Genomic DNA, 22,788 nt, shown 5'->3' on the forward strand with positions numbered 1-22,788 from the left:
TCATTTTTGGGTTTGTATCACATTATGTAAGATTGTTTTTAAAGGATGCACTGAATTAATTTGTACATTTATATGTATTTCCTTTTTGGTGAGTTGCTCACGACAGCAGTCTGCTGACTCTAAGGCAATTCATGTTTTTCTAAAATTTTTAGACTCTGCTCAATAATTCAGTAATGTGCCATTATTACCTATTTAATGTATTCTTGCCATTAAACTTTCATTTCCTTTTGTGCAGTTAAATGTCACTGAAGACTGAACTGCACCAGGTTTATCTTGAGATGAGCAGCTCAACAGTCCAAGCTTGAAATTCTAATCAAGCAGCTTAAACTTGTTTTCCATAAACTGAGAATTAGGTGTTGCCATTGCTGTGGCAATATATATGGGCAGATATTGTTTCAAAAACTTGATTTTATAAATTAATATCCATCACTGAGTGGGTTTCTGGCTCTAAATGAACTCTAGGAGGTACCAGCTTTGCTCTTAGGCCACCGAGGCTTTGGTTGAGAAGATTGCTTGGAAAAATTGGTATTGGTAGAGTCTTCAACCATGCTTTTAAGAACCAATTTTTAACTGTTTATGTACTCTCCCTTAGTTAAAATGGGCACATCCAGGTGGGATATTTGGCCCCTTTCCAATGGGAGGTATTTTCAGCTCTGTTGTGCTGGTGCAGGGACAGCTTTAGGTGCTCAGCAGCCCCCAGAGCCACAGAAACTCTGTGAACAGAACATCCTGAATTTCCAGGCTTTATTCTGCACTTTGCTGACTGTTTTCTGCAGGATCCCTTCTGGGTTCAGTCGAATCTCAAAAAGAAATGTTTATTTTTTTTTAGGATTTCTCTGTGTGTCTGTCCCCTGTGTGTTGCTCTGCAGAGGCTGGGATGTCAGCAGTGGGGTGTGATCAGAAATTTGGCACCAGCAGGCTCTGGAATGAGAGCGGAAGGTCTGGGGAGAGGCTGGAGCTGAGCTCTGCCCTGCTCACCTCCAGAATCCTCATGGAAGGAGCTGCCAGAGGGAGAAGCTGCAGGGATCTGTAGCTCAGGGAATCTCTCCTGTCCTTTGTTCTTCCATCAGCCCCAATCCACCAGCAGCAGAGCTGCTCTAATCCTGGAGCAGACGTGGTTTGCCCAGTGATTTGTGACTCTGTGGCTCCAAACAGCCCCACAGAAGAAAAGTGCAGACTAAAATGCACTTGCTTTGAGGCAATCCAATATTTCCTTTAGTAGCTTGCACCTTTCCTCTATTTCCAAAATAATTGTGTGTATATATACATAAATATATAGTTTATATATATATATATAAAATAATTTATAAATATATTCCAGAGATATTATATATATATTTATATAGTTTTTTTCACGTAGGGAAAAGAAAGCAGCACATTTTTCTATTTAAAAGCATCATGTCAAACTTTTAATGACAGCTGCTGGGATGAAAGTCAATCTCAGTCTCATTTCTAGGCTTCCACACTTCCTAAGGAAAAAAAAAACCAACAAGACTTCTGTTGTTCCATTGTGGTTTTTTTTCAGTAATAATTTCTCAAAGCTGTTTGTCAGTTTGCTGGGATGGGTGGGGGGATATTTCATTTTTGGGTGATTTTCAAGTTGGGTGAAATTACAGAGTTGAGATTGTGCCTCAAAAAGTGAACCTGATAGAGGAAGCCTGAGGCATGAACTGTGTGGCTGGGCAGGAAAGAACCCACAGAGAAGAATTTAGTAATAAAAGGCAAAGAAAATGAGATGTCATACTGCATGACTTTGTCATTGGTAGTTATGCACATTTTCCATATAAAATATGGGTGTGAGGTGGGGGACATGGCTTCACTGGAGCACTGGGACCACAGATTCTCACAGCAAACTGAATTTCACTGTGTGTTTTCATAGAATTCTTTTTATAAAATTGTTCATTTCTTCAAATAAAAATGCCTACAGTATTAAAAAATTTTATAGAGCAAGTTGTATTCTCTGTCAGTGGCAAATCTTCACCATTGGAGAGGGATCATTTAGTGGAAGTGTTGCCATGAACTTGCAGACATTAATAATATTCATTCATAAAATGGTAATGTTAATAATATTAATATATAAAAATGTCATCTTTGGAAGCACCTGCACGTTTTGCAGCTGTAACCTTTGTACTGAGAGCTCTTTCCTTGTGTACTGTTTCCTTTATTTACAGGGTTTTTTAAATTTTTATTCCTTTATTTGTGCTGCATTTGAGGCATTTTCCTTAACAAAACCTCACAGCTTTGCTGAGAGTGCCCGAGAACAATATGAAAAACTGTCCAACATGCACAACAACATGACAAAATTGTATGAAAATTTGGGAGAATACTTCACCTTTGATCCCAAAGCAATAAGCATAGAAGAATTCTTTGGTGATCTGAGCAACTTCAGAACTCTGTTCTTGGTGAGTAATACCTGCAAAATGTTACGTATTTTCTTACAGATTTTTTTTTTGCTTCCAGTTTTAATTCTTTCCTGTATCTCTGTTTTTTTCTGTTATGCATAATTTTGTGTTTTGTTCCATGGCAGGGAATTGGGTGAACATTTCCAGAATTATTTAGATTTTGGTCATGACGTATTGTCCTCCAGTGTGTAAGCTGACAACTCAACTGTGGATAAGGCTGAGCCAAATTTAATTCAGCTTTAATATTTTAGCAATGTAAGGAATCAGGGTAAACATTCAAAGTTCACAGTGAAGGAAATTTTTTTTTTTTTCTATAAGGGGCAAAAAAATTTACAAAAAGGAATTAAGATTTTCTGCAACATCTTGATGCTTCCAAGAACTTTCCCCAGAGGAAAAATATGCTGAGACTCCTTTAATCTGTGGGATTTACTTTGAAAAAGTAATAAGTACTGATAAGAATTCAGGAGCCATCAGATAAGAGTGGGGTAGAGAACATCTCCAGACATCCCCTGGAGCGTGCACACGTGTTAAATTTTTCCTTTTCCCCTTGCTGTGACACCTCCCTGCTCCCTCTGAGGGCTCCCTCTGCTCCTTTTGGTGTTTTGGAGACTGGCTGGAGCACAATTCCAGAGGTTTTATACCATTGATGGCTGATTGTTTCCCGTTTGCCATTACTCTGTGTTCTTGCTCGTGGCTGTCTGTTCAATAAATCTTTCTTGTGCCATGAGCCAGTTCAGTTTAGAGCTTCTAAAGTCCTCCAGTGGCTGGAGAATCACAGGAGTGACCCAAAGCATCTCCACAGGATTTCCCTTTGCCAGTGGAACACGAGTCAAAAGCAGGGCTGGAGAATAAAGAGGAAGGTGTATTCTCTTGGAGCTGCCAACTGCAAATTGAATTGAAAGCAGCAAAAAGGCTGGTTTGGTGTGGGTTTTCTTTTTTTTTCCTCTGTTTGTTGTGAGTTTTCTTTTTTTCCACTTGTTGTGGGTTTTCTTTTTTTTTCCTTTTTGCAGTTAAAGATCCACTAGATAATAATGCTTCTTTAATATTTAGAACTCTTCTGAAGAAGAAACATTTATTAGATTTTTAGTCCTTTATTCCATCGAAAATGAACACAAATTTCCACTGTCCTTGAGGACAACTGCAACCTGACACAGCATCAGGCCCAAAAGGATCAGTCTCTTATCAAATAATGATTAATCAGTTGCCTGGAGCAAGATGCCAGTTTGTTCTTTTCCCTTTTTTGTCTTTAACTTGCTGTCTCACACTCTGTATCAAGTGACCTGTAATGTTTTCAGGCTGTCACTTTCTGAATGTTTGTGTTGGTGGCAGAGGATTTAGGAACGTCCACCAAATCTGCCACGCCTGTATTTGTAAATGAACATAAACTTCCTTTCAGGAAGATTGTGCTGTGGACGTTGTGTCAAATATGCACCTCAGCACTAGGTTGGAAAATTTCCTTTTTTATTAAAAAGTTTTTCTTTTTTCTTAAAATTTCCTTTTCATTTAAAAACCTTAAATGTTTTAGATTTTGTTTGCTCTGTGGGCTTCCTTTAAGGTAAATTTTGAGTTTAAAAAAACAAAGTTGTTTTTGAAGCAGGACAAGGGATTTTTGGGTCTAGTTGCAGGAAATGCAGAGGCTGTTTTGCTCAGTAGAGTGATTTTTTTTTTTTTAAATCTGGTAGACGCTTTTATCAGTGGTGACTGCTTCCCTCACATTTGTGTAAATGCAGGTCTGAATAAGCAATTAAATCTTAAAGTACATTATAAATGTACTTGGAGAACAAGGGTTTGTTCCAGTCTCAGGCAGTATTTAAGCAGATGTCTGTAACTCATCAGGTGGCAGAATGAGAGATGGCTTTGGTAAAACACCAGTGAAATAAATTGTCCTTTTGTATCAACACTGCTATTGATTGATGGCTGCTGTGTGCCCTGCAGTGCAACATCCACAAAGTGAAAATCTCCCCAGAATGAGGAGGCACATTAAATGATCAGCAAACTGAACCCTTTTTATTGGTGCCCACTACTCTGGGCTCCAGGATTTTGTAAGATTGATGCCCTGGACCTGACAGAACAGGAATATCTGTTTTGTTGCCTTCATGCCAAACAGTTTTTCCCGCAGTGGATTCAGCATCCTGAGTACAAATGGACCTGTAAGTCCCTTCCTTCTCCCTGATATTTGTTTGCTTATTACTTGCTGCAAAGGAAGTTTCAAGCTCTGTGGTTTTTGTGGTGGCTTTTTTGAAGTGTCCCTGGAATGCAGCAGGTCATTTGCTGCAGTAATACAACTCAATGAATCCACAATACATAAATAAATACATAATAAACATCTGATTTACCATGAAATACAGTGCATAGTCAGGCTAAATTCCCAGCTTTCAAACTCATAAATTGCGTTTGTAATTCAGGAGTGGTTTAAAAGAAAGGCTCTATTTATTCATTGTTCTCTCTGGTTATTTGTCTGGGAATACACTTTGTCCCTTCTGCCTAAAAAGTAACATTTCTTTAATGCAGCCTGAAAGATAACAGTTTGCAGCTAGCAGGAAGCTGGGAAAAAATAAAGAATAATGAGCAAGAAGTATTTTCTTCAGCGAAATTTCCCAAGAGGTGGTACCAAAAGTGAAACACTGTCCTTTTTAACAGGCAATATACAGCAAGCCCTTCCTCCCCCCTGCCCCAAACCCAAAATACAAACCTTTTGGAAGCTCTCTCAGTTCTCATCTGAGTGTACACATTCAGCTAGTGCTGAGCAGAATAGGTTTTAATCATTATCCTGAACAAATCAGGAATTAGGGGTGGGCTAGGAAAGGATGCAGGGGCTGGAATTCACATAGGAGAGTAACTCAATTTATTTACCAGGGGTTAGTGCTGCTGGATAAGTGCTTTATTCATGATCTAAAACACAAGGATGGCATTTCCTTGGAAGCTCACCAAAAGGTGCAAAAATAAATAATAATAAGAGAAATTAAACTGAGTTCAAGGACGCTGTATTGGCAAGTGTAGAAATAACTGCCTAGGTGGGGTTGGGATTTTGTCCTGACCTAAGCTGTTTCTCTCTTGAGGTGGCTGCCTTTGTGGATGGGGGACAAGCACTGGTTGCCATATTTCAGGGTAGAGATGCCATTGATTAGGGAATATTTTCAAAAGTTATACTGGAGGACATGGTCCAGAGGAAACCATGAAGTTAAATTTCCTAATCTTGAAAGGAAGTAGGATTTAAAAGTTTTCTTTAGGTTTGCTTTTTTTCTGTTTTATATTCAGTGCTGGTAGCAGTGAGTCCAACTGAGAAATGTCATTATTTCCAGGCATTATCTTTGGAAGTTTGTAATATTTAAATGAGGATTTTGAATCCTCATTCCACTCTGAAAGCAAAGCATAGTTTGGGATTTTGGCTGAGGCAGAGCTTAAGCAGTTGAAAAGCTCTTGTGAAGCCTTGCCTTCATTACCTGCTCTGAGTGAGCCCCTGGGGCTGATGCTGAGGCCAGCAGAGACCCTTGCACAGATGATGTGTGCAGCCTACAGCTGCCAACATCTGCACTCAAACCTTCCTGAGAACCCTTGTATTGGAATGAACCTGCCCTCTCTAAAATCTCCAGTTTTGTTTCACATATATCATTTTAACCTCATCATTCTGTTTGTTCCTATATCCTATTAAGATAATTTGATAATTGGAATCCGTATTTGTCTTAATTGTGGTTCCAGATTGATCACTGCATTATTGCAGCTTCATTTAGCGTGCTGCTGCTGGAGTCAATTATAGCTCATCACTTCCTCCAGTTCAGATTTGCTTGCTTAGCACGTGTAGGAAAATCCAGGCAGCCTAATGGAAGTGGCTAATCCTGTCAGAACACAGAGTGGAGCGTGAAGTGGAAGGTATAAGAAACCTCCAGGAAAAAACTGCAGCTGTGGGAGCGTGTCCCTGCAGTGTTGTCTTTTCCACATTTGTTATTTCCTTGCAGTGTAATGCCACGCACCCTCTGCAGTGCTTCCTTCCACAGTCCACCAGCCATGTCTTTCAGAAAGTCTGCAAAATCTTCCCAAGCCAGGATTTTTAATTTGTTATTTAATTACATTTTGTCCTTATATACTACAGTGGGTGTAATTCTCACAGTCTCTTTTAAAATGTGTCAAAAATTTCTACACAGAAACTTTGAAACCTTTCAGCCTGTCACATTCAAGGTCTTGCTATTAAAAAGAGTAATTTACTTTTTCTATTGGATTCAGGCTCTTGCATGAACAGCTCTTACAGACTTACCTTAGAAAGATTTTTTTGTTAGAAATTCTGAAGGCTTGTCCTCACATGATGATGTGCCAAAACACTGATTTGTCTCTTCCTTGATCCAGAAAGATTGCTTTTGGAACAAAACAATAATTGGTCTGCCCTGGGCCATGGTTTCTCTTTGAGGATTGTACCAGAAGAGACAACATTTGTTCTCCTGGGGTTTTCAAGTTGTGTGTTTTCTGTAAAGACAATGATACAGCTTTGTTTGTTTTTGTGTGTGTGTTTCTGCTCTGGGTCTCTATCAGGAATAACCTGAACGAGGTGTGAGTGTTTGTTCTGCTAGCCAAATATTGATGGACAGGAGCAGGAAAAACAGTCCCAAACTTGTCCACTCAAGGGCCATTTAGTAATGATTCCAGCTCACACAGTGCAATAATTAAGTGATACCAAGCAGCTTTTCACTGTTAAATTTGGATAGTAAACACTGCAAACTCTGGTATTTTTTGAGACCCTTGTCAAAGGGAGGAAAAGAAGGAATCTGACTCCATGTTCTTAGAAGGCTAATTTATTATTTTATGGCATTATATTATATTAAAGAATGCTATGCTAAACTATACTAAAGAATACAGAAAGATAGAAAGATACTACTGAAAAACTCCTGTTTCCTCCAGAGCCTCCACCAGCTGGCTGTAATTGGCCAATAAGTAACAACAATTCACATGCAACTAATGAAACAATCACCTCTTAATAAGCAATCTCCAAACCACATTCCAAAGCAGTAAGACACAGGAGAAGCAAATGAGATAATATTGGTTTCCTTTTTCTCTGAGGCTTCTCAGCTTCCCAGGAAAGGAATCCTGAGCAAAGGAAATTTTACAGAAATTATGACAGTAACAGCAAAGCTCCTCTGCCTGGGCAGTTTTTGGTGGTTTTGTGAACCTCCCTTGCCAAGCCCTCAGTGTGTCCTGGCAAGCCCAGGACATTTTTGTCCCTGCTGCCCCAGCCACTGTCCCAAGCTTGCCCTTCACTGCCACCCAGCAGGAATTCAATTTGTCTGCCCTTGTTTAATGCCAGCTCGTTACATCTCTTTTCCATTATTTTCATGGGGATAACAATGTATTTAAATGTGTTATCCTCCAAGGAACACCCATGAAAGATCTTCCTTTTACATGTACCCTGATTGCTCAATCTGCTGTATTTTGACTCTGAATTTCTGTAGATTAACTTCCAGATAATCTGAGTTGGTCCTTCCTAATGATTTATGGCTGGAGAAGATTATTTTGCTGGAAGTTCAGTTGACATATTTTTGCAGTTGCAAGGCAAATTTGGGGAAGGCCTGAGGGATCACAGGCAGCCCTCATTATTGGTGCATGACCGCTTTGTAGCCAGCTGCATCTTTAATATCCAGGGAGATTTGTGCATTACAGTTTGTTTTCTTTCTTCTTGTTTTTAATAATTTACCTTCGAGAGTCTATTTACAACCGTGTCGATGTGTGAATATGTTTGTCTGTCAAGACTTAAGAGATGTGCAGAATGCAAGAGATGCATTAATTTTTTATTTGCTTCTTAAGGAAGCCAAGCTGTAAACTGGCAGTGCTGAGTACCAGAGCTGCACTTCAGTGAATCCTAATAAACACAAGGGGGAACATCAAACTGTGTGCTCCTTCCACTAACTCACTTAAAAAGAGATAATATTCCTTGCTGAATCTCTTTTCTGTGCTAGGAGAGACAATAATTCGGTTTTGGTTTTATTATAACAAAGCAAACCCACACTTAAACTTTCTCTAACTTTCAATTTGCTGTTGAATTAGCAAAACTGCTTGCCCTTATGCACCAACCAAAATAACAGAGGGTCATGAAAAGTACATCAATAAAAGGCTTTTATGCATTTAAATATTTCTGTCTGCTGAGATTCACTCGAAAATTATTTCCCTTTTTGCATGCACTTACATGTTTTCAGAAGACAGCATCTAGAAGAGTACTTTTCAAAATGTGTTCTAAGGCTGTTGAGAAGGCTTTTATTCTTACCAGAGGATTGCTTCTTTGTCTGATTTCTAGCTGTTAGATTAGTTTAGTTTTAATTGGAGAATAAATTTAGTTGTCCAGTAGATCCCTATGAACAGTAGTAAGTTCTTTGTCACTATGGAACTGTATTGCAGTAACAAAACTGCTAATTTTTATTCCCTCTTTTAAAAGCAATGCCAATTGCAGAACTATTTTTTTTTTTTATTTTCAAACTGATCTTTACCTTTTGAAGTAATTTAGCCTGCAAAACTACCCAGAAAGGGGATCACTGGCATTTGACAGTTGAAAAAAACCCTGCTGATTGATCTGGAATAGCACTGTTCTGTATTAGTAGAAACCCACTGCAATTCAGGTGTCTGGAAAAGGTCTGGGTGAATTTAAAACATGCCATGAGAGAGACAAATAACCCTTTGCAGCAGAACTGTAGGAATTGAAACTGAAAGGATTGATACAATTCAGGCAGAGCAGATGCTGTAGAAACCACTGTACACCTCAGTCAAAGTTCTCTTTATTTACATCAATCATCCATCACTTTTGAGAAACTACGATCAAATTTGTTAGCAATATTCATTTAAATATAAAGTGTGCTTATAAATACAGATGAAAATAGATTTATTTTGCTTTCTGCACTGACTTTGATAGCAGGTGGGAGTATGTTCTTGCCAATGATTTATTTCCAGCTTTCATCTAAGTCTGACTAAATGTATGGCAGTAAATGACACAACAAATATGGAATGGGTGAGAGTCCAACTGCCTGCTGGAGAGGAGTAACAAGCAAGTCCATTCCAGGAGGTGGATGGGTGTAGATAGATTGAAAGGGCTACTCTCACACAGAGTTATCAGGATTTTCTTATCTTGCTGATCTTCCAGAAGATTAAACGTTTATTTTGAATGTCTTTTTGATTTGTTTTTTTTTTTTTTTTTTAATACTCATTGGTATCCATTCTGTTTTATGAAGTGCAGCCTGAATCTTCCTTCAGATAGAACTCATCGAGTTGGGCTCAAGGAGAATTTCCAGATAAAATAACTTCAGAGCTTGTTTAGCTCAGTCTGCTGTAGATTTCCTGGTAGAAAATGTGATGGAATCTGTGATCTGATCACAGAATGTCAGTGGCTGCTGAGCTACCAGTGCAACCATGGCATTTCATATTTGCTTTCTCTCCTAAGGCTGGGGGCATTTCCTCCCACTCCAGCCTGGGAAGCTGCAGCAAGATGAAATCTCTGTCAAATGCTTGAACAGGCAGTGACAGAACTGTCCAAAACCAAAAGGGACAAGACATTGGGTTTGCCCTTTAGTTGCCTTTTTTTTTCTGGAAGAAAAGGTGTTTGTGGTGCTGGTGCTGCAGCTGCACTGTGTGGTGCAGTTCTTGGTGCAGTTCGGAGTGAGGCCGTGGGTACCAGCACCTGGTGTCCAGAGTCTCTGCAAAACAGGGCTGGAATGTGGTGTTTGACCTCAGGAAACCCCTGAAATGACACACTGAAAGATGATGCCCTTTGCTTGAATGAATGTTCTGTTTTTGGAATAATTTGGGAGTCTTGGAGTTTTAATTTGCTCTATATAGCAAATATATAAATTATTACCTCAGAGACCTCAGGTATAACCTGTTAAAGACCTTTTACCCATAATCTAAAAATTCAGCTATTTTCCTTTTCTTTTCCTGTGTTTTCTAAATGTTAGACATCCAGACTGGCTATTTCAACAAAAAATTCTGATGAATTATATTTCAATTCTAGCAACTGAGTTTCAGCCACTTGTAATTGAACTCCCATCATAGTGGACACTTGGCTTCCTCCCCACACATGGCACAGGCTTAAGGTAGACTTGCAATCTAAAATACAAACCTGTTGCTGCTGGAAATAAATTCTTTCTTTCCTTCATAATAAATACAAAGCTATTTCAGTTTCCATTGCTCTGATCAATAATTCTCACATGTACAAATAATAAGGTGCATTATGTTCCCTCCAAGATTTCTCAGTGTGCTCCAAGTATTGGGTCAAGCCCCTGGTTTCTTCTCCTCTCATTTCATGTGAACACCAGGGTATTTTGGTTCTCCTCACTGCACAGACACTCACATTGCTTTCCTCCAATGCAGGAGGCATTAAAAGAAAACAACAAAAGAAGAGAACTGGAGGAGAAAACCAAGAGGGCCAAGCTGGCCAAGGAGAAGGCAGAGCGTGAGAGGCTGGAGAGACAGAAGAAGAAGCAGCAGTTGATTGACATGAACAAAGGTAAGGCAGCATCTTTAGCTGGGAGATTTTCATTAAAAAAGGCAAGATAAACTGAAGGCTATTTCTGATCAATATGAGAAATACTTGCTGAGTGTTCTGACGGCTGGAAAAAGTTCACTTTTCAAAGTGGAAAATTCTGTTTTGTTTCAGCCTACCTGGTCGTGTCATTCCATTTCTGCCACTTAATGTGTGTAATGTTCCTTTCAAGGCGTGTTGTTGTGAATTATTGGCTTTTTTGCATTTGTAGCACTTAATTGATTTTTTTTTTTTCCTTATGGATTGACTTCCAAGAAGAAGTGTCTTCCTTGCTTTGTTGTTAATTTCATTCTGTAAACATCTCTATAATCAAGGTACTGTGGCAATTAACGTCTTTTTTTTTGGGCTTGGGGGTCTGTGTCAGGATGGATGTTCTCCCAGTAGTCCTATTAGGAGCTGGAAAATCTAGTTGAGCTTGGAGCCTGGGTACAGAGTGACATTTCAGCACAATAAAAGCAATGTGTTGAGCTTGGCAGCTGGGAGAATATTGTATTTCACATGAGACCTCTGTGACAGAGAGGAAGGTAAGAAAGCACAAGGAGTGGGGTGGGCTTGATATTGATGCTGTGCAGATTTCCAGAAGGTTGTAAAGTAGAGGCTTTATTCTTTACCTGACTCCAGAAGGCAAGTAGAGGAAAAATTGGATTTAGGCAAGAGATCACTTGCAGTTTTTTGTTCAGTTGCTATGAGTTTGTGTTAATCTGCTAATCTGACCCAGCAATAAAAGCACCTGTCCTTGTTATCCATTTAACAGGCCCTGCTCAGGGAGCAATGCTGCAGTGGTACCACAAATCCTGTATTTTGGCCTTGCTGGAGCTGGCACTGGCACTGCATGGAATGTTCTGTAGCAGAAATTCTTGCCTATAGATGACAAACTTTATTATCAGATCGTGTAAAGATTAGTCTAATTTCACTATAGATATAAACAAAATGTAAAATTTAAACACAGGGGGATGGCATAAACACATTTTCTTTTCTTTGTGAAGTTAAACCAGTGGAGGTTTCCAATGAGACTTTTCTATTCCATTCTTTCAGCATATGATTAATATTACTTTAAAATCTGCCACGTGCCACAAGAATGTTCATGGTATTGTGGACAGGCACTTTTCTGAGAGTGGGATGAGTTAAATCCCCCTTCACTCCCTGTGCCAGGGTGCTCAGGAGAGGTGTCTGAGCTGCCCCTGGGATGCTGCAGGCAGCGTTGGTGAGCAGGTACAAGCGTGCCCAGCTCCCTGGGGCTGCTCTCAGTGACCTGGGCTGTGCTGAGCTGAGCTCTGCCTGCAGTCACAGCTCCTGCCCTGCCTCAGCTCAGCCCTGAGAGCACACCTTCACTCTTCTGCACCCCTTCCAAGCAGGAGAGGGGACAGCACTCTCAGCAGCGGCACAAATCACACCGACAGCATTCTGCTTTCCATCGTGAAAGCCTTCCCCTGCTGAACGATACAAGTGAGGTTCCATTTTGCATTGTAGTCTCTCTCAATGAAAATGCAAATATATGAATGTCTTTACATGGCCCAATGCACCAAAGCTGCCATTTAAATAACTAATGTTTAGAAACCTGTGGCACAAAGTTAGTTTAATACTTCTAAATTTTTTTTTCCAATTTGTTAATATTTTAAAACATCCATTTCATGTATTACAGCTCTGCTGCTGTGGTGGGAGGAGGGCTAAACCTCCATCCCCAGTGGATTCCATGACATTGATATTCAATTGACTGTTTTTGCCAAAAAACTAATTTTTTTTGATGCAGCTACTTCTGTGTGCTCATTGCTGCTTATATAAATAGTTTGTAAATTTGTCTAAGCGAATGTGACACAGCAGGCTCAGAGGAAGGAGGCAGATGTCCTCTCAAGCTGTCACTTGGACAAGGTGATTTTCACCCAAAGGCTCATTTTAACCTCACCCTCTCTCAGCTCTTTCTCTGCATCTCCCAGAGTCAAATTTGACTCAGAGCTGCAGCCTTTGAGGTCAGAGCAATTGCCTTCCTGCATTTTCCAGCTTCTTGTGCAGTTCTATAAAAAGCATTTTTTCCTATTTCCTGACCTATTCAGTGACCACTTTTTGTGGTCACTGGAGAATCCAGATTAGGTTAGTTATAATTAATTAACTTAAAATTAGTATCTGTTTGTTGGTGTAACTGTAGAAAAGCACAGTGTGGCCAGAACCAAGAATTGTTCTGAATATTTCCCAGTGATGAGATAGCTCAGACTTTGGCAGTATTTTGAAGACCACTTTTACTCAGCTTGGTGGTTTTGTGCTTTGTGTAACTGAGCTGCCACACAAACACTACATGTAAACTGATAAAACACCTGCTGAACGTTCCAAAATATTTAAAGATGAATGCAAAGATATTTTTTAAATTCTATAGAAAGAAATATTCCGAAAAGTTATCAGGATGGTTAGCACCAGGTGAAAATCCAGGTTTCCTGGTGAGGTTTGGAGGCACAGAAAGGTTTGTGCCTTCTGCACACACCTGCGGATCTGAGGTTTCACACCTCAAATCATGAACAATTCTTTCTCTTTATGGGAGATGAATTGGGAGGAGAAGCCTTTCATGACTTCCATCTGATTCAACATCTGCAAAATTCTTGCAGCACTGCTTCTGTGTGCATGCCTGAAGTAGAGAGAGAAGAAGAATTGGAGAATTCAGCTTCCTGGGAGCTGCCAAGTGTCTAACTGCAATTCTGATGCAAATGTTATTTAATCAGAAACAGTTTTGCTCTTCATTATATCTGATTACCATGGCAATTAAAATCACCTTTTAACTACCAGGATTCGGATAAAAGATAGAATGAGCTTTCTCAGTGCCAATTAGGGTTGAATTAATTGTTTTGAAGACATATTAACATTCTCCCCTAACGCAGATGAAGATACTGCCAGTGCAGTTCTGTGCTGGAGGTTGATGGATATTCCTGCTTTCCCTTCCCAAGTACCCCCATAGAAGGTTTCATGGGTTTTTTATTCAGACTGGTGTGTTTTTTCCTTGTGCTGCTGTTTGATTTCACTGGTGCAGGATATAATTCCAGGGATTGCTTTTGCTGCAGTTTTCTAATGATTCTTTGCTTTTGTGGTTGGTTTGTCTTCCTTCCACGTCCTTTAGCATAAACAGAAATCCATACTAAGCTTATTACGAGTTACGTGTTATTTTGTAAATGTCTTTTTGGATTTCTGTATTGGCTGGTGATTGTATGGGGTAGCTGGAGTGGTAAATCTTGGCTCTTATTTACATTTTAAAGATTATTAGTTTGTGGTGCTGGATCTCAATGAGGCAAACATTGAAATTCCTTTGGGAAGTCATTATTTTTCATATTGACGTTGATGGTCTGTTTGAATATGCTGCACACCTCCTGAAACCTGATATTCTCAGAACAAAACCAGATTGAGCTTTGCTTTATGCTTAAAGGTGAGCAGCTACAGGTTTGAGTTTTCCTCTTCAAAGCAATTCTGCAGGAATTGCTAAAAAACTTTGCAAGAGCTGTTTGTGCAGAGTTTAAAGTGCTGTAGAGAATGGGGTGAGTGTCAGAGTTACTGAACTGCTGCTGAATGGGTGAGAAGCAGCTCAGGAGAAATGCAAATGGATGTGAGCATGGACAGGAAGTTAAAAAGAAATTACAGCTTGAAATTTAATCTCGCCTTTAAATGTTTTGCTCTGGAAGAATTTGGTTTTGGTAATGAAGATGGCCCATGTGGTACCTTCTGACTGAGTTTATTGGGGAGAAAAATATTAGACTGACAAATCTGTGATTGGGATAATTGCAGGGAAGAAAGAAAAATTGGATTTTTTTTTCTCTTAACAGTAGGTTTCTCGGGGACTATTTACTGAACAGTAACAAGTATTAACTTCAGGGAGCTTTCTATGCAAATTCAACTTTTCCTTAGAGAAATTATTTGTGTTTCAAAAAGTAGGTGCTGTTATTAATTTTAAAATTAGCCTTAATTTTGTTTATCTCAGTGTAACTGTCGTAAAACAGTTGCTATTTTGTAGAATTTACAATGCTAAGAAGCATTTCAGAAATAATTTTTGATCAGCCTTACTGTAAGGCTGGTTCAGGAGTCAGGGTAGGATGGGCTGAGGAGCAGAAGAACCCTTGGCTCTGTGTAAGGGCTGCTCAGTGATAAGGAAAACCCTTCTGAATTATCAACAGTTCCAAAACACAGCCCCCACCAGCTGCTGTGAGGAAAATTAACTCTATCCCAATCAAAACCATCATCAGTATTAAAAAAAAGAAAGTAAAAAGTCATCAAGAATGTGTAAGAACTCCCCTTTCCTCAGAATGTGTTCCCCAAACTCCTTTTTTCCCTACAATGTTAGAGCAATTGTTCAATAATAAGGAATTTTTAGAAGGAAATTATTAACAATGATAAGAGCATTGATGATTTGTTCTGCATTACCTATCTGCTCATCACAGAAATTAAAAGTTGCTCAGTGCTGTGGCTTAAATGCAGCCTTGGAACTGCAGCAGAACTTTATTTTCAGGTGCAATTAGTGAGGTATCACATGGGATTTTTTGGGGTGGGTTTTTTTTTTTTTTTGGTGAGCTGTACAATCGTTTCCTTCCCACACAGAGGCAACCTCTCCCCATGAGTTCCAGGTAATTCACATTCCAGCCTGTTTGAGGTGTGGTCCCTGCAGGATGAGGCTCCAGGTGCTGAGGCCACAGCAGACCTTGACCACTGGGACATTATCTCCCAATAAAAAAAAAAAAAAGTGCATTTCAAACACTGCTTTCAACAGCCTGCCTGTGCAACAAAGCACATTTTTTTTTTCTCCTATTAATTTATTTAAGCCTGAGGTCAGGTTATCATCAACAATATTCTTAATTGGTGTGTAAGCAAGGCTTTGCCTTGTTTTGTAAACTGACATGAGCTGGGGTTCACTTCTCAGTCACACTGTCCTAACTTGTTCTACTCTAATTAAAAAGTAAACAAGAGGCACGAGACACCACTCTGCTGCAAGCTGCAGAGCAGGACTGCTTCCTGGAGATATTTATTATGCATGCAAAACCAATTTAGCAAATGAATAAAATGCAAATATATGAGGAGAACACAAAAACACGCTTTCCCAAAGACATTGAGAGCTGACCTTTTTAAGTGAATATATTGCAATTAAAAATTCTGGTACTGGTTATGAATAAAAAGTCTTGTTTAAAAGTTTCTACAGGACGCACATTAGACTTTGAAAAGTGCTTAAAAGTTCAAAGCAAAACAGGGTAGTGCAAGATGTGGATAGAAACATAATTTTAAATCTCTTTGGAGCAGCAGAAGGCAGCATGTGTTACCTAATGTGGTATTTGACTGGACTCTTTCAGTAAGGACCTAAATTTATGAAAAAATTCCTGTAAACCTTTGTCCAAATGGCTGTGCAATATCTACACTTCTTATAAACTTAGATCAGTTTGCAGTCAGTATATTTATAATAACGAGTACAAGATATTTTGCAAGTGCACGTGGAAAATACTAGAAAACAAAAATGTGCCAGCAAAACGTGTTTGTCAATATGTACAGGTGCTCCTGTGGTCATCAGGGCAGGCAGCAAGAAGGGAGGGCAGCAGAGCACCCCAGGAGCAGCAGCAGTTCCCAGCTGTGGGCTGAGCTGGGCAAAGCACATCCACTGCAGCTGGGCCATTGGCTTTTCTATAAAATCCTTGTGCCTGGATTTTTTTCTCCTGAGGAGCTGAGGAGCCTCAGGAAGGAAATGTAAGCAATAACAATCTGCTGCTGTGGAATGCAGCAGGTGCAGCTGGGAGTGGTGCAGGTTGGTTGTTTCTCATTAATGGCCAATCACACTCAGCTGGCTCGGGCTCTCCGAGAGTCAGGAGCTTTTGTTATCATTCCATTCGTGTCCTTTCCAGCCTTCTGATGGATCCTTTCTATTCTTTTAGTGTAGTTTTAGGATATCATTTTAATATAATATATATCATAATATAATAAACCAGCCTTCTGAAACACAGAGTCAAGATTCCCATCTCTTCCCACGTCCCGGGAGCCTCCATTGGTTCAACCCCACTGGGGGAGTTTCTGCAGCCCCCAGTTACCCCAGCAGCTGGCACCTGCTGAAACATCACCCTCAGCTTCCATTTAGAAGCCTTTTTGTCAATATTGCTGCCTGGCAGAGCCCAGGAAGGGGCCAGCTGGGTTCAGTGGGGTGGGCAGTGCCACCCTGGCGCCGCAGTCCCAGCCCTGGAAGGTTTTTCTCTTTGCTCTGCTGGGGCTGCCCAGGTCCCAAAGCACAGGAGGAGCTTGTCCTGCATCCTTGCAGTGGCTGCTTTGCGTGGGCTGAAGAAATTGTGCTGCCTGGGGCACTCTGTGCCGGAATGCACCCCCTGGTTACATGAAAGGCTTTTCCAGGGGTGATTTCTGTTCTCTAATGCTGTAATCAAGCTGGTGCACCACTGCTCCTGGAGCCACAGGATGCTGGGGTTTTGTTGCTGTTTCTTTGGTCACCTCTGTAGATTCTTATCAACTTATTCTCTTGGGCATTCCCTCTTGGAGAGCCCCTGGCTCTGTGAAGTTGCACACGCTCATCCAATTATTTCAATGATTTTATTATTCCAAATCTTCTGCATGTCGGGTCTCTACAGCAGTGCAAGGAGCAAGAATATTGTTCTATGGAAGAAGAAAGTTATTTTGTCTTTGTTATTGCATTAAAAGTGGCCCAAATCTGCTGATTTGGGTGTAAGCCCTGCAGGAGCACAAGCATTTCTGAAACTCCTAAAAACACACCTGAGTCTGGGTCTCCAGACCAGAGGGAATAGAACTGGTGTCAAACCCAAATTCACACAAATGGGGCTCGTAGTTAACACATCAGTTCAGCACTGAGAATCCTTTTGCAGTCCTCTTTGACACCTGGAGTGAATCTGGCTCTTTGCTGAGGCCAATCAAAGGAAATGCCAATTTTTTTTTTACTTTTTTTTTTACTTTTTTTTTTTTTTTTTTTTTTTTTGCATGTCTCCACACTTTTGTTCTTTTTTAAATGCTTGGGGCCAACTTGAAGAAGAAACAATGAGGAAGAAAATTACTTGTTCCAGATGAAACTCCTGTCCTTGTGTACAATGAAAGACATCTAAAAGACAAATAATGATTGTGTATTTTATTTCTGCTGACAGAAATGTTGGAAATAAGTTTTTTAGTTTTCAAACTTCTGGCAATTTCTGTCTTAGTTTTTTATTTGTGTCTATAAATTGCTGTGGGTGGTATAAAAAAGACAAATGGAGGAGGTAGCTGGTACTGTGTGAAGAACTGCAGCAAGAACTGTAGGGAAAGACAGAAATTTCTATTGAATTTTATTTTTTCAGTTTTAATCAGTGCTCCCTGAAATGCAGTTCTTTGTCCAGTTCCCACGTAACCACCTGAAGACTTTGATTAAGATGCACTTCTGAGATCAGACCTTGCATGAATTCTACTTTGAGGAGTTAAAAATCTCATCAGTCTGTCCTGCAGCTTCCTTAATAATGTGTTTTATGTTGTACATTCTGGCATCCCAAAACCAGGCTGGCTTTTGGCAGTTGCAGTAATTAGCAGGTAGAGCAGCTCACTCAGCAAAAAAGTGGAAGGCTGCATAAACATTCATGAAGTATTGAAGGATTTTTGTCTTTTTTAATAAAGTCTGCCAACTCTTACTTTTAATGAAGATCGAAGAATATTGTAATTTTTCTACACATTAAATATTCTAAGATATTAACTAGTTCTGGGTCTGCAGTCACTGGCATTAAGTGTTTCAGACCAACTTGATGTGTATTAATTTAGACAAAGTGTATTCACAGACCTTTGATTTAGAAGGTAAATTTAATACAGAGCCAACAACAAATCAATGAATAAGCATGGGTAGGATAAGAAGCACAAAGAAAAACAATTATGTTGTAGAGTTCAGAGAAAATTCTGGCTTTGGATGTGAGTGGGAATTGAGAAAAGCTAATTTGCTTATTTGTTTTGCAGGAGCTCAGTTGTTTAAGGCTTTTAGATGGAATGTAATTAAAAGTGGGATTTCAGAGTCTTGTGCTGGTTCCTGCACTTGCTCTGCTCCCTTTGCTCCTGCCCTGGAGAGCTCTGGGTGTTGTGTGGCGTGTGTAGGATGGTTTCCATTAGTGGATGTATCATTTAATGGTATCAAGTAGTTACTCTACTGATCAGCTTGTAGAAGTTGGAACCAGGTTCTGTTTTAGGTCTGGATTGAGTCTAATAAATCTGAATGGAACAGAGAACCAGGACAGAACAGCTTATTCATTACTAGGCTGCTTTTAAACTTGAGCATTTGAGAGCCTGAATGTGCATCTAACCTCCCACACTTTGTCTGAGTCAGAAGTTTTTTACCATAATTTTTTTTTTTTTTTTTGCATAATGATCTTCCCTTTCCCACATGGGGAAATTTATATGAGTTTGGAGTCTGAGAGATGTGGATGAAATGTCCACCTACCTGCTGAGCCTAACCTATATTTTAGTTTTGGGTTATAACACAGATATGGGAACAGAAAGAGGCATTCATCAGTAGTTTTGCAACCTTTCAGTTCTTTGACCTCTATTTCTCATGCTGCTGAATGCTGCTGTCAACTGTTATTAACAGCCTGAAATGCAAAGGAATGTAAAGACTCAAATATATAAAAAGTAATTTTTCCACCCAGATTTCCATAATGCACCATAAAGTCCATCAATTTAAAGGCTGCGAGTTAGCTTGGCTATAAAAAAAGCAAAATAAAAAATTGAGCAGGAGTAAAATTCAGCTGTTAAGAAATGTCACACCACTGACTTCCACTGCATGATTATCCCCTCTTCATTCTCTCCTTATGTCACCTGAAGACTATCCATTGATTGTAAAGATAATTTTTCCACAGATCTCGTGAGTCATGAAGTCGGGAGGCACCATATAAAATATTTTCTCTGTACTGCAACATTGAACTTTCTGCTGTTCGGTGCCATCAGGTGCATTGATCAAATTGACCCATTTCCATTTGAGAAAAGCCTTCAGCCATCTCAGCAGCGAGGCAGAGCAATCACTCAGCAGCAGCTGCCTCTGCATGCTGAGGGTGCTGTAGGAGTGTGACCCTCATGACACAGTGGCAAAACTAGCCTTTGTCCCCCAAAAAAGGAAAGAAGCCCAGAAGTTGGTTTATGCCCCCAAAGTAATAGCTGAGCTATCCTTGGGTGTATTATATTTCTTTTGAGGGCTTATGAGACCTGGCCCAAGAAAAAGAAACTTAACAGGGTGGCATCAGTAATGCACAGGGTAACACCTTAAAGCTGAAAGGACACTAGGGTTGGCATCAGTAATGCACAGGGTAACACCTCCGAGCTGAAAGGACACTAGGGTTGGCATCTCCAAGGTGAAAGGACACTAGGGTTGGCATCAGTAGTACACAGGGTAACACTCCAAGGTGAAAGGACAGCAGGGTTGGCATCAGTAGTACACAGGGTAACACTCCAAGGTGAAAGAACAGTAGAGTTGGCATCTCCAGGGTGAAAGGACACTAGGGTTGGCATCAGTAATGCACAGGGTAACACCTCCAAGCTGAAAGAACAGTAGGGTTGGCATCAGTAGTACACAGGGTAACACTCCAAGGTGAAAGAACAGTAGGGTTGGCACCACTTTGGCCTGATGGGCATCACCCCACAGCAGAGAGTGCCCCTGCCCTGCCAGCAGCCTTGCTCTGGGATGTGCCCTCCGGCAGCCTTATGGAAACGGGACAACTCTTGGGCTCTTATTTCCTTCTAAAGCCTGCTTGCAGCTGTACTGATGGAATTTTCTTCTGCTGCTCCCCACAGAGGGTGACGAGACAGGGGTGATGGACAGCCTGCTGGAGGCCCTGCAGTCGGGAGCAGCTTTCAGGGACCGCAGGAAACGAACGCCGCGAGCGCAAGGTAAGAGAATTTCTGCAAAGTTTGGGCTGTGAACAGAGCAGGCTGAAGCTGCTTGGCAAAGATTTGCCAAATCTTTGCAGTTTTCAGCAGTTTTCTCTGGACACCGTGGGCTGCTGTGAGCTCCTGTGAAAGCCCAGCACAGTCACAGATTTTTAACCTGCGCCTGGGTTTCCGGGTTACTGTGTGCTCCAAGGGCTCCTGTTGGCTCTTCAGCAGTTTTCACTGGACACTGTGGGCTGCTGTTGGGCAGTGAGCTCCTGTGAAAGCCCAGCACAGTCACAGATTTTTAACCTGCGCCTGGGTTTCCGGGTTACTGTGTGCTCCAAGGGCTCCTGTTGGCTTTGAAATGACAATTAAACACCCCTGCACTAAGTGTGCTTGATTCTTACAGCTGTAAGTATAATTAATTCATTGTAGGTGGTGCCATGAGGAGTATTAGCTTCTTAACAAATAAGATTTGAGTGTTCAGCTGATCATCATTTCCAAGCACTGCTCTTGGGTGTGTTCTGCTCTGGTGGGAACTTCCAGTATTTGGAGTCTTAAAAGTAAAAATGCATTAAGATACCTTCGTTTTCCTGAGGAAGAATTGGAGTATTGGACTGAACTTTGCCCACTTTACTGAGCAATTGCTTCTTCCTGCAAAGCTGATTTTGAGATGGCTTTGAGACAATTTGAGAAGTTAATCAGTGGGAGCATTTCCTTCGTTCACTTCTCTGCTTATGATATTCCAGTGGCACACACTTTGAGAAATGCATTTACTCTGCTTTCACTTTTCATCAAAGCTCATGGTAACTATGTTTTCCAATTTTTCATTTGAAACATGTCTTATAGTAAAAAATGCAGTCTTAAAAATCTACAGTTGAAGTTATTTGGCATAAAATCAAAAGCTTGGTTTGGATATGTTTGGCAAAAGAGAGTCATAAATAAGCCATGTTAATCCACCTGATCCTCAGTGAGCTGGGGTTAGGTTCATTTGGCTGATGAATTTTTTTAGAGGAACAGAAGAGTAAAGGCAAATTCTATTACCCTCTTTAGTAGCAAAGGTAGTGCATAATTATTTTTAATTTGCCATGTGTGTGATCTTATGAAAAAAAACAAATAAGTGACTGAAAAAAAACAAATAAGTGACTTGATTTGTTCATACTCTGAAGTCAATTCTGCTACAGTTCAGCATCATTCTTAATTCAGGGCTTCGTGATCTTATTAAAAAAAACCAAATAAGTGACTGAAAAAAACCAAGTAAGTGACTGAAAAAAACCAAATAAGTGACTTGATTTGTTCATACTCTGAAGTCAATTCTGCTACAGTTCCAGGATCATTCTTAATTCAGGGCTTGTTTCTGCTCTCAGATCAGATGTGAAGGAACTCCTCGATCAAAACTTGGTTTTTCCCCTATCTTGAGAAGTATCATTTTGAGAGATGGTTCTCTCTATTGTGACTAGAGGAGACATTTGTCACCAAGTGGTGACAAAGCAAAGCTTCCCAGGGACCAAAGGAGAGTGCACAAATCTGCTGCAGCTGAGAAAACAGAAGATGATTGAACCTGGGGCAAATCCAGGGATTCCTCAGCAAAAACAGGGGACAGAGCTAATTAAAAATGCCTCTGACTGATCTTCTGTTTTATGTAGTTACTTTGACGTCTGTGTTTGGAATTTCATTGAGTCAGGGGATATTCCAGTGGGGCCTGGCTTTAAATTTAAGGAGCTGATTGGTTTTGGAGAACTCACTGTGAGAAAAGGGCTGGGTCCTCCAGTCCAAACTCTGGCCAAATGTAAGTGTTCTGTGAGAGAAGGAGGCCATAAAGTAAAATTTTCAGGGGTAGTTAAGACTTGAGAATAGGATGCAATAAAAGTTTTTCCTGGTCAAATATCTCATTGAAACGTTCATGTAAATTTTCTCATGTGGTTTAGAAACATATGTGACATCTTGTGACAAACTTGTCTGCACACCAAAAGGTGCCTAAAAATGTGGCTGTGACATTTCTGAGCAGTGAAATACAGCATGAAAATCCTGGGCCACATTTAC

The 22,788-nt window shown here is 40.2% G+C and overlaps 1 protein-coding gene across 5 annotated transcripts in view; it reads left to right on the forward strand.

Annotated features, from left to right (window-relative positions):
* DIAPH2 (diaphanous related formin 2) overlaps window positions 1-22,788 on the forward strand; it is a 172,755-nt gene that overhangs the window by 99,408 nt on the left and 50,559 nt on the right. For all 5 annotated transcript variants that reach the window (XM_041396311.1, XM_041396306.1, XM_041396308.1 and 2 more), the window contains 3 exons: window positions 2,238-2,402; window positions 10,740-10,875; window positions 20,668-20,763. In XM_041396311.1, coding sequence (XP_041252245.1) covers window positions 2,238-2,402; window positions 10,740-10,875; window positions 20,668-20,763 — 397 coding nt within the window. The remainder of the gene's footprint in view (window positions 1-2,237; window positions 2,403-10,739; window positions 10,876-20,667; window positions 20,764-22,788) is intronic.

This window comes from Onychostruthus taczanowskii, unplaced genomic scaffold, assembly GCF_017590055.1.
Source record: "Onychostruthus taczanowskii isolate IOZ18803 unplaced genomic scaffold, ASM1759005v1 scaffold13, whole genome shotgun sequence".
NCBI classification, from domain to species: Eukaryota; Metazoa; Chordata; class Aves; order Passeriformes; family Passeridae; genus Onychostruthus; species Onychostruthus taczanowskii.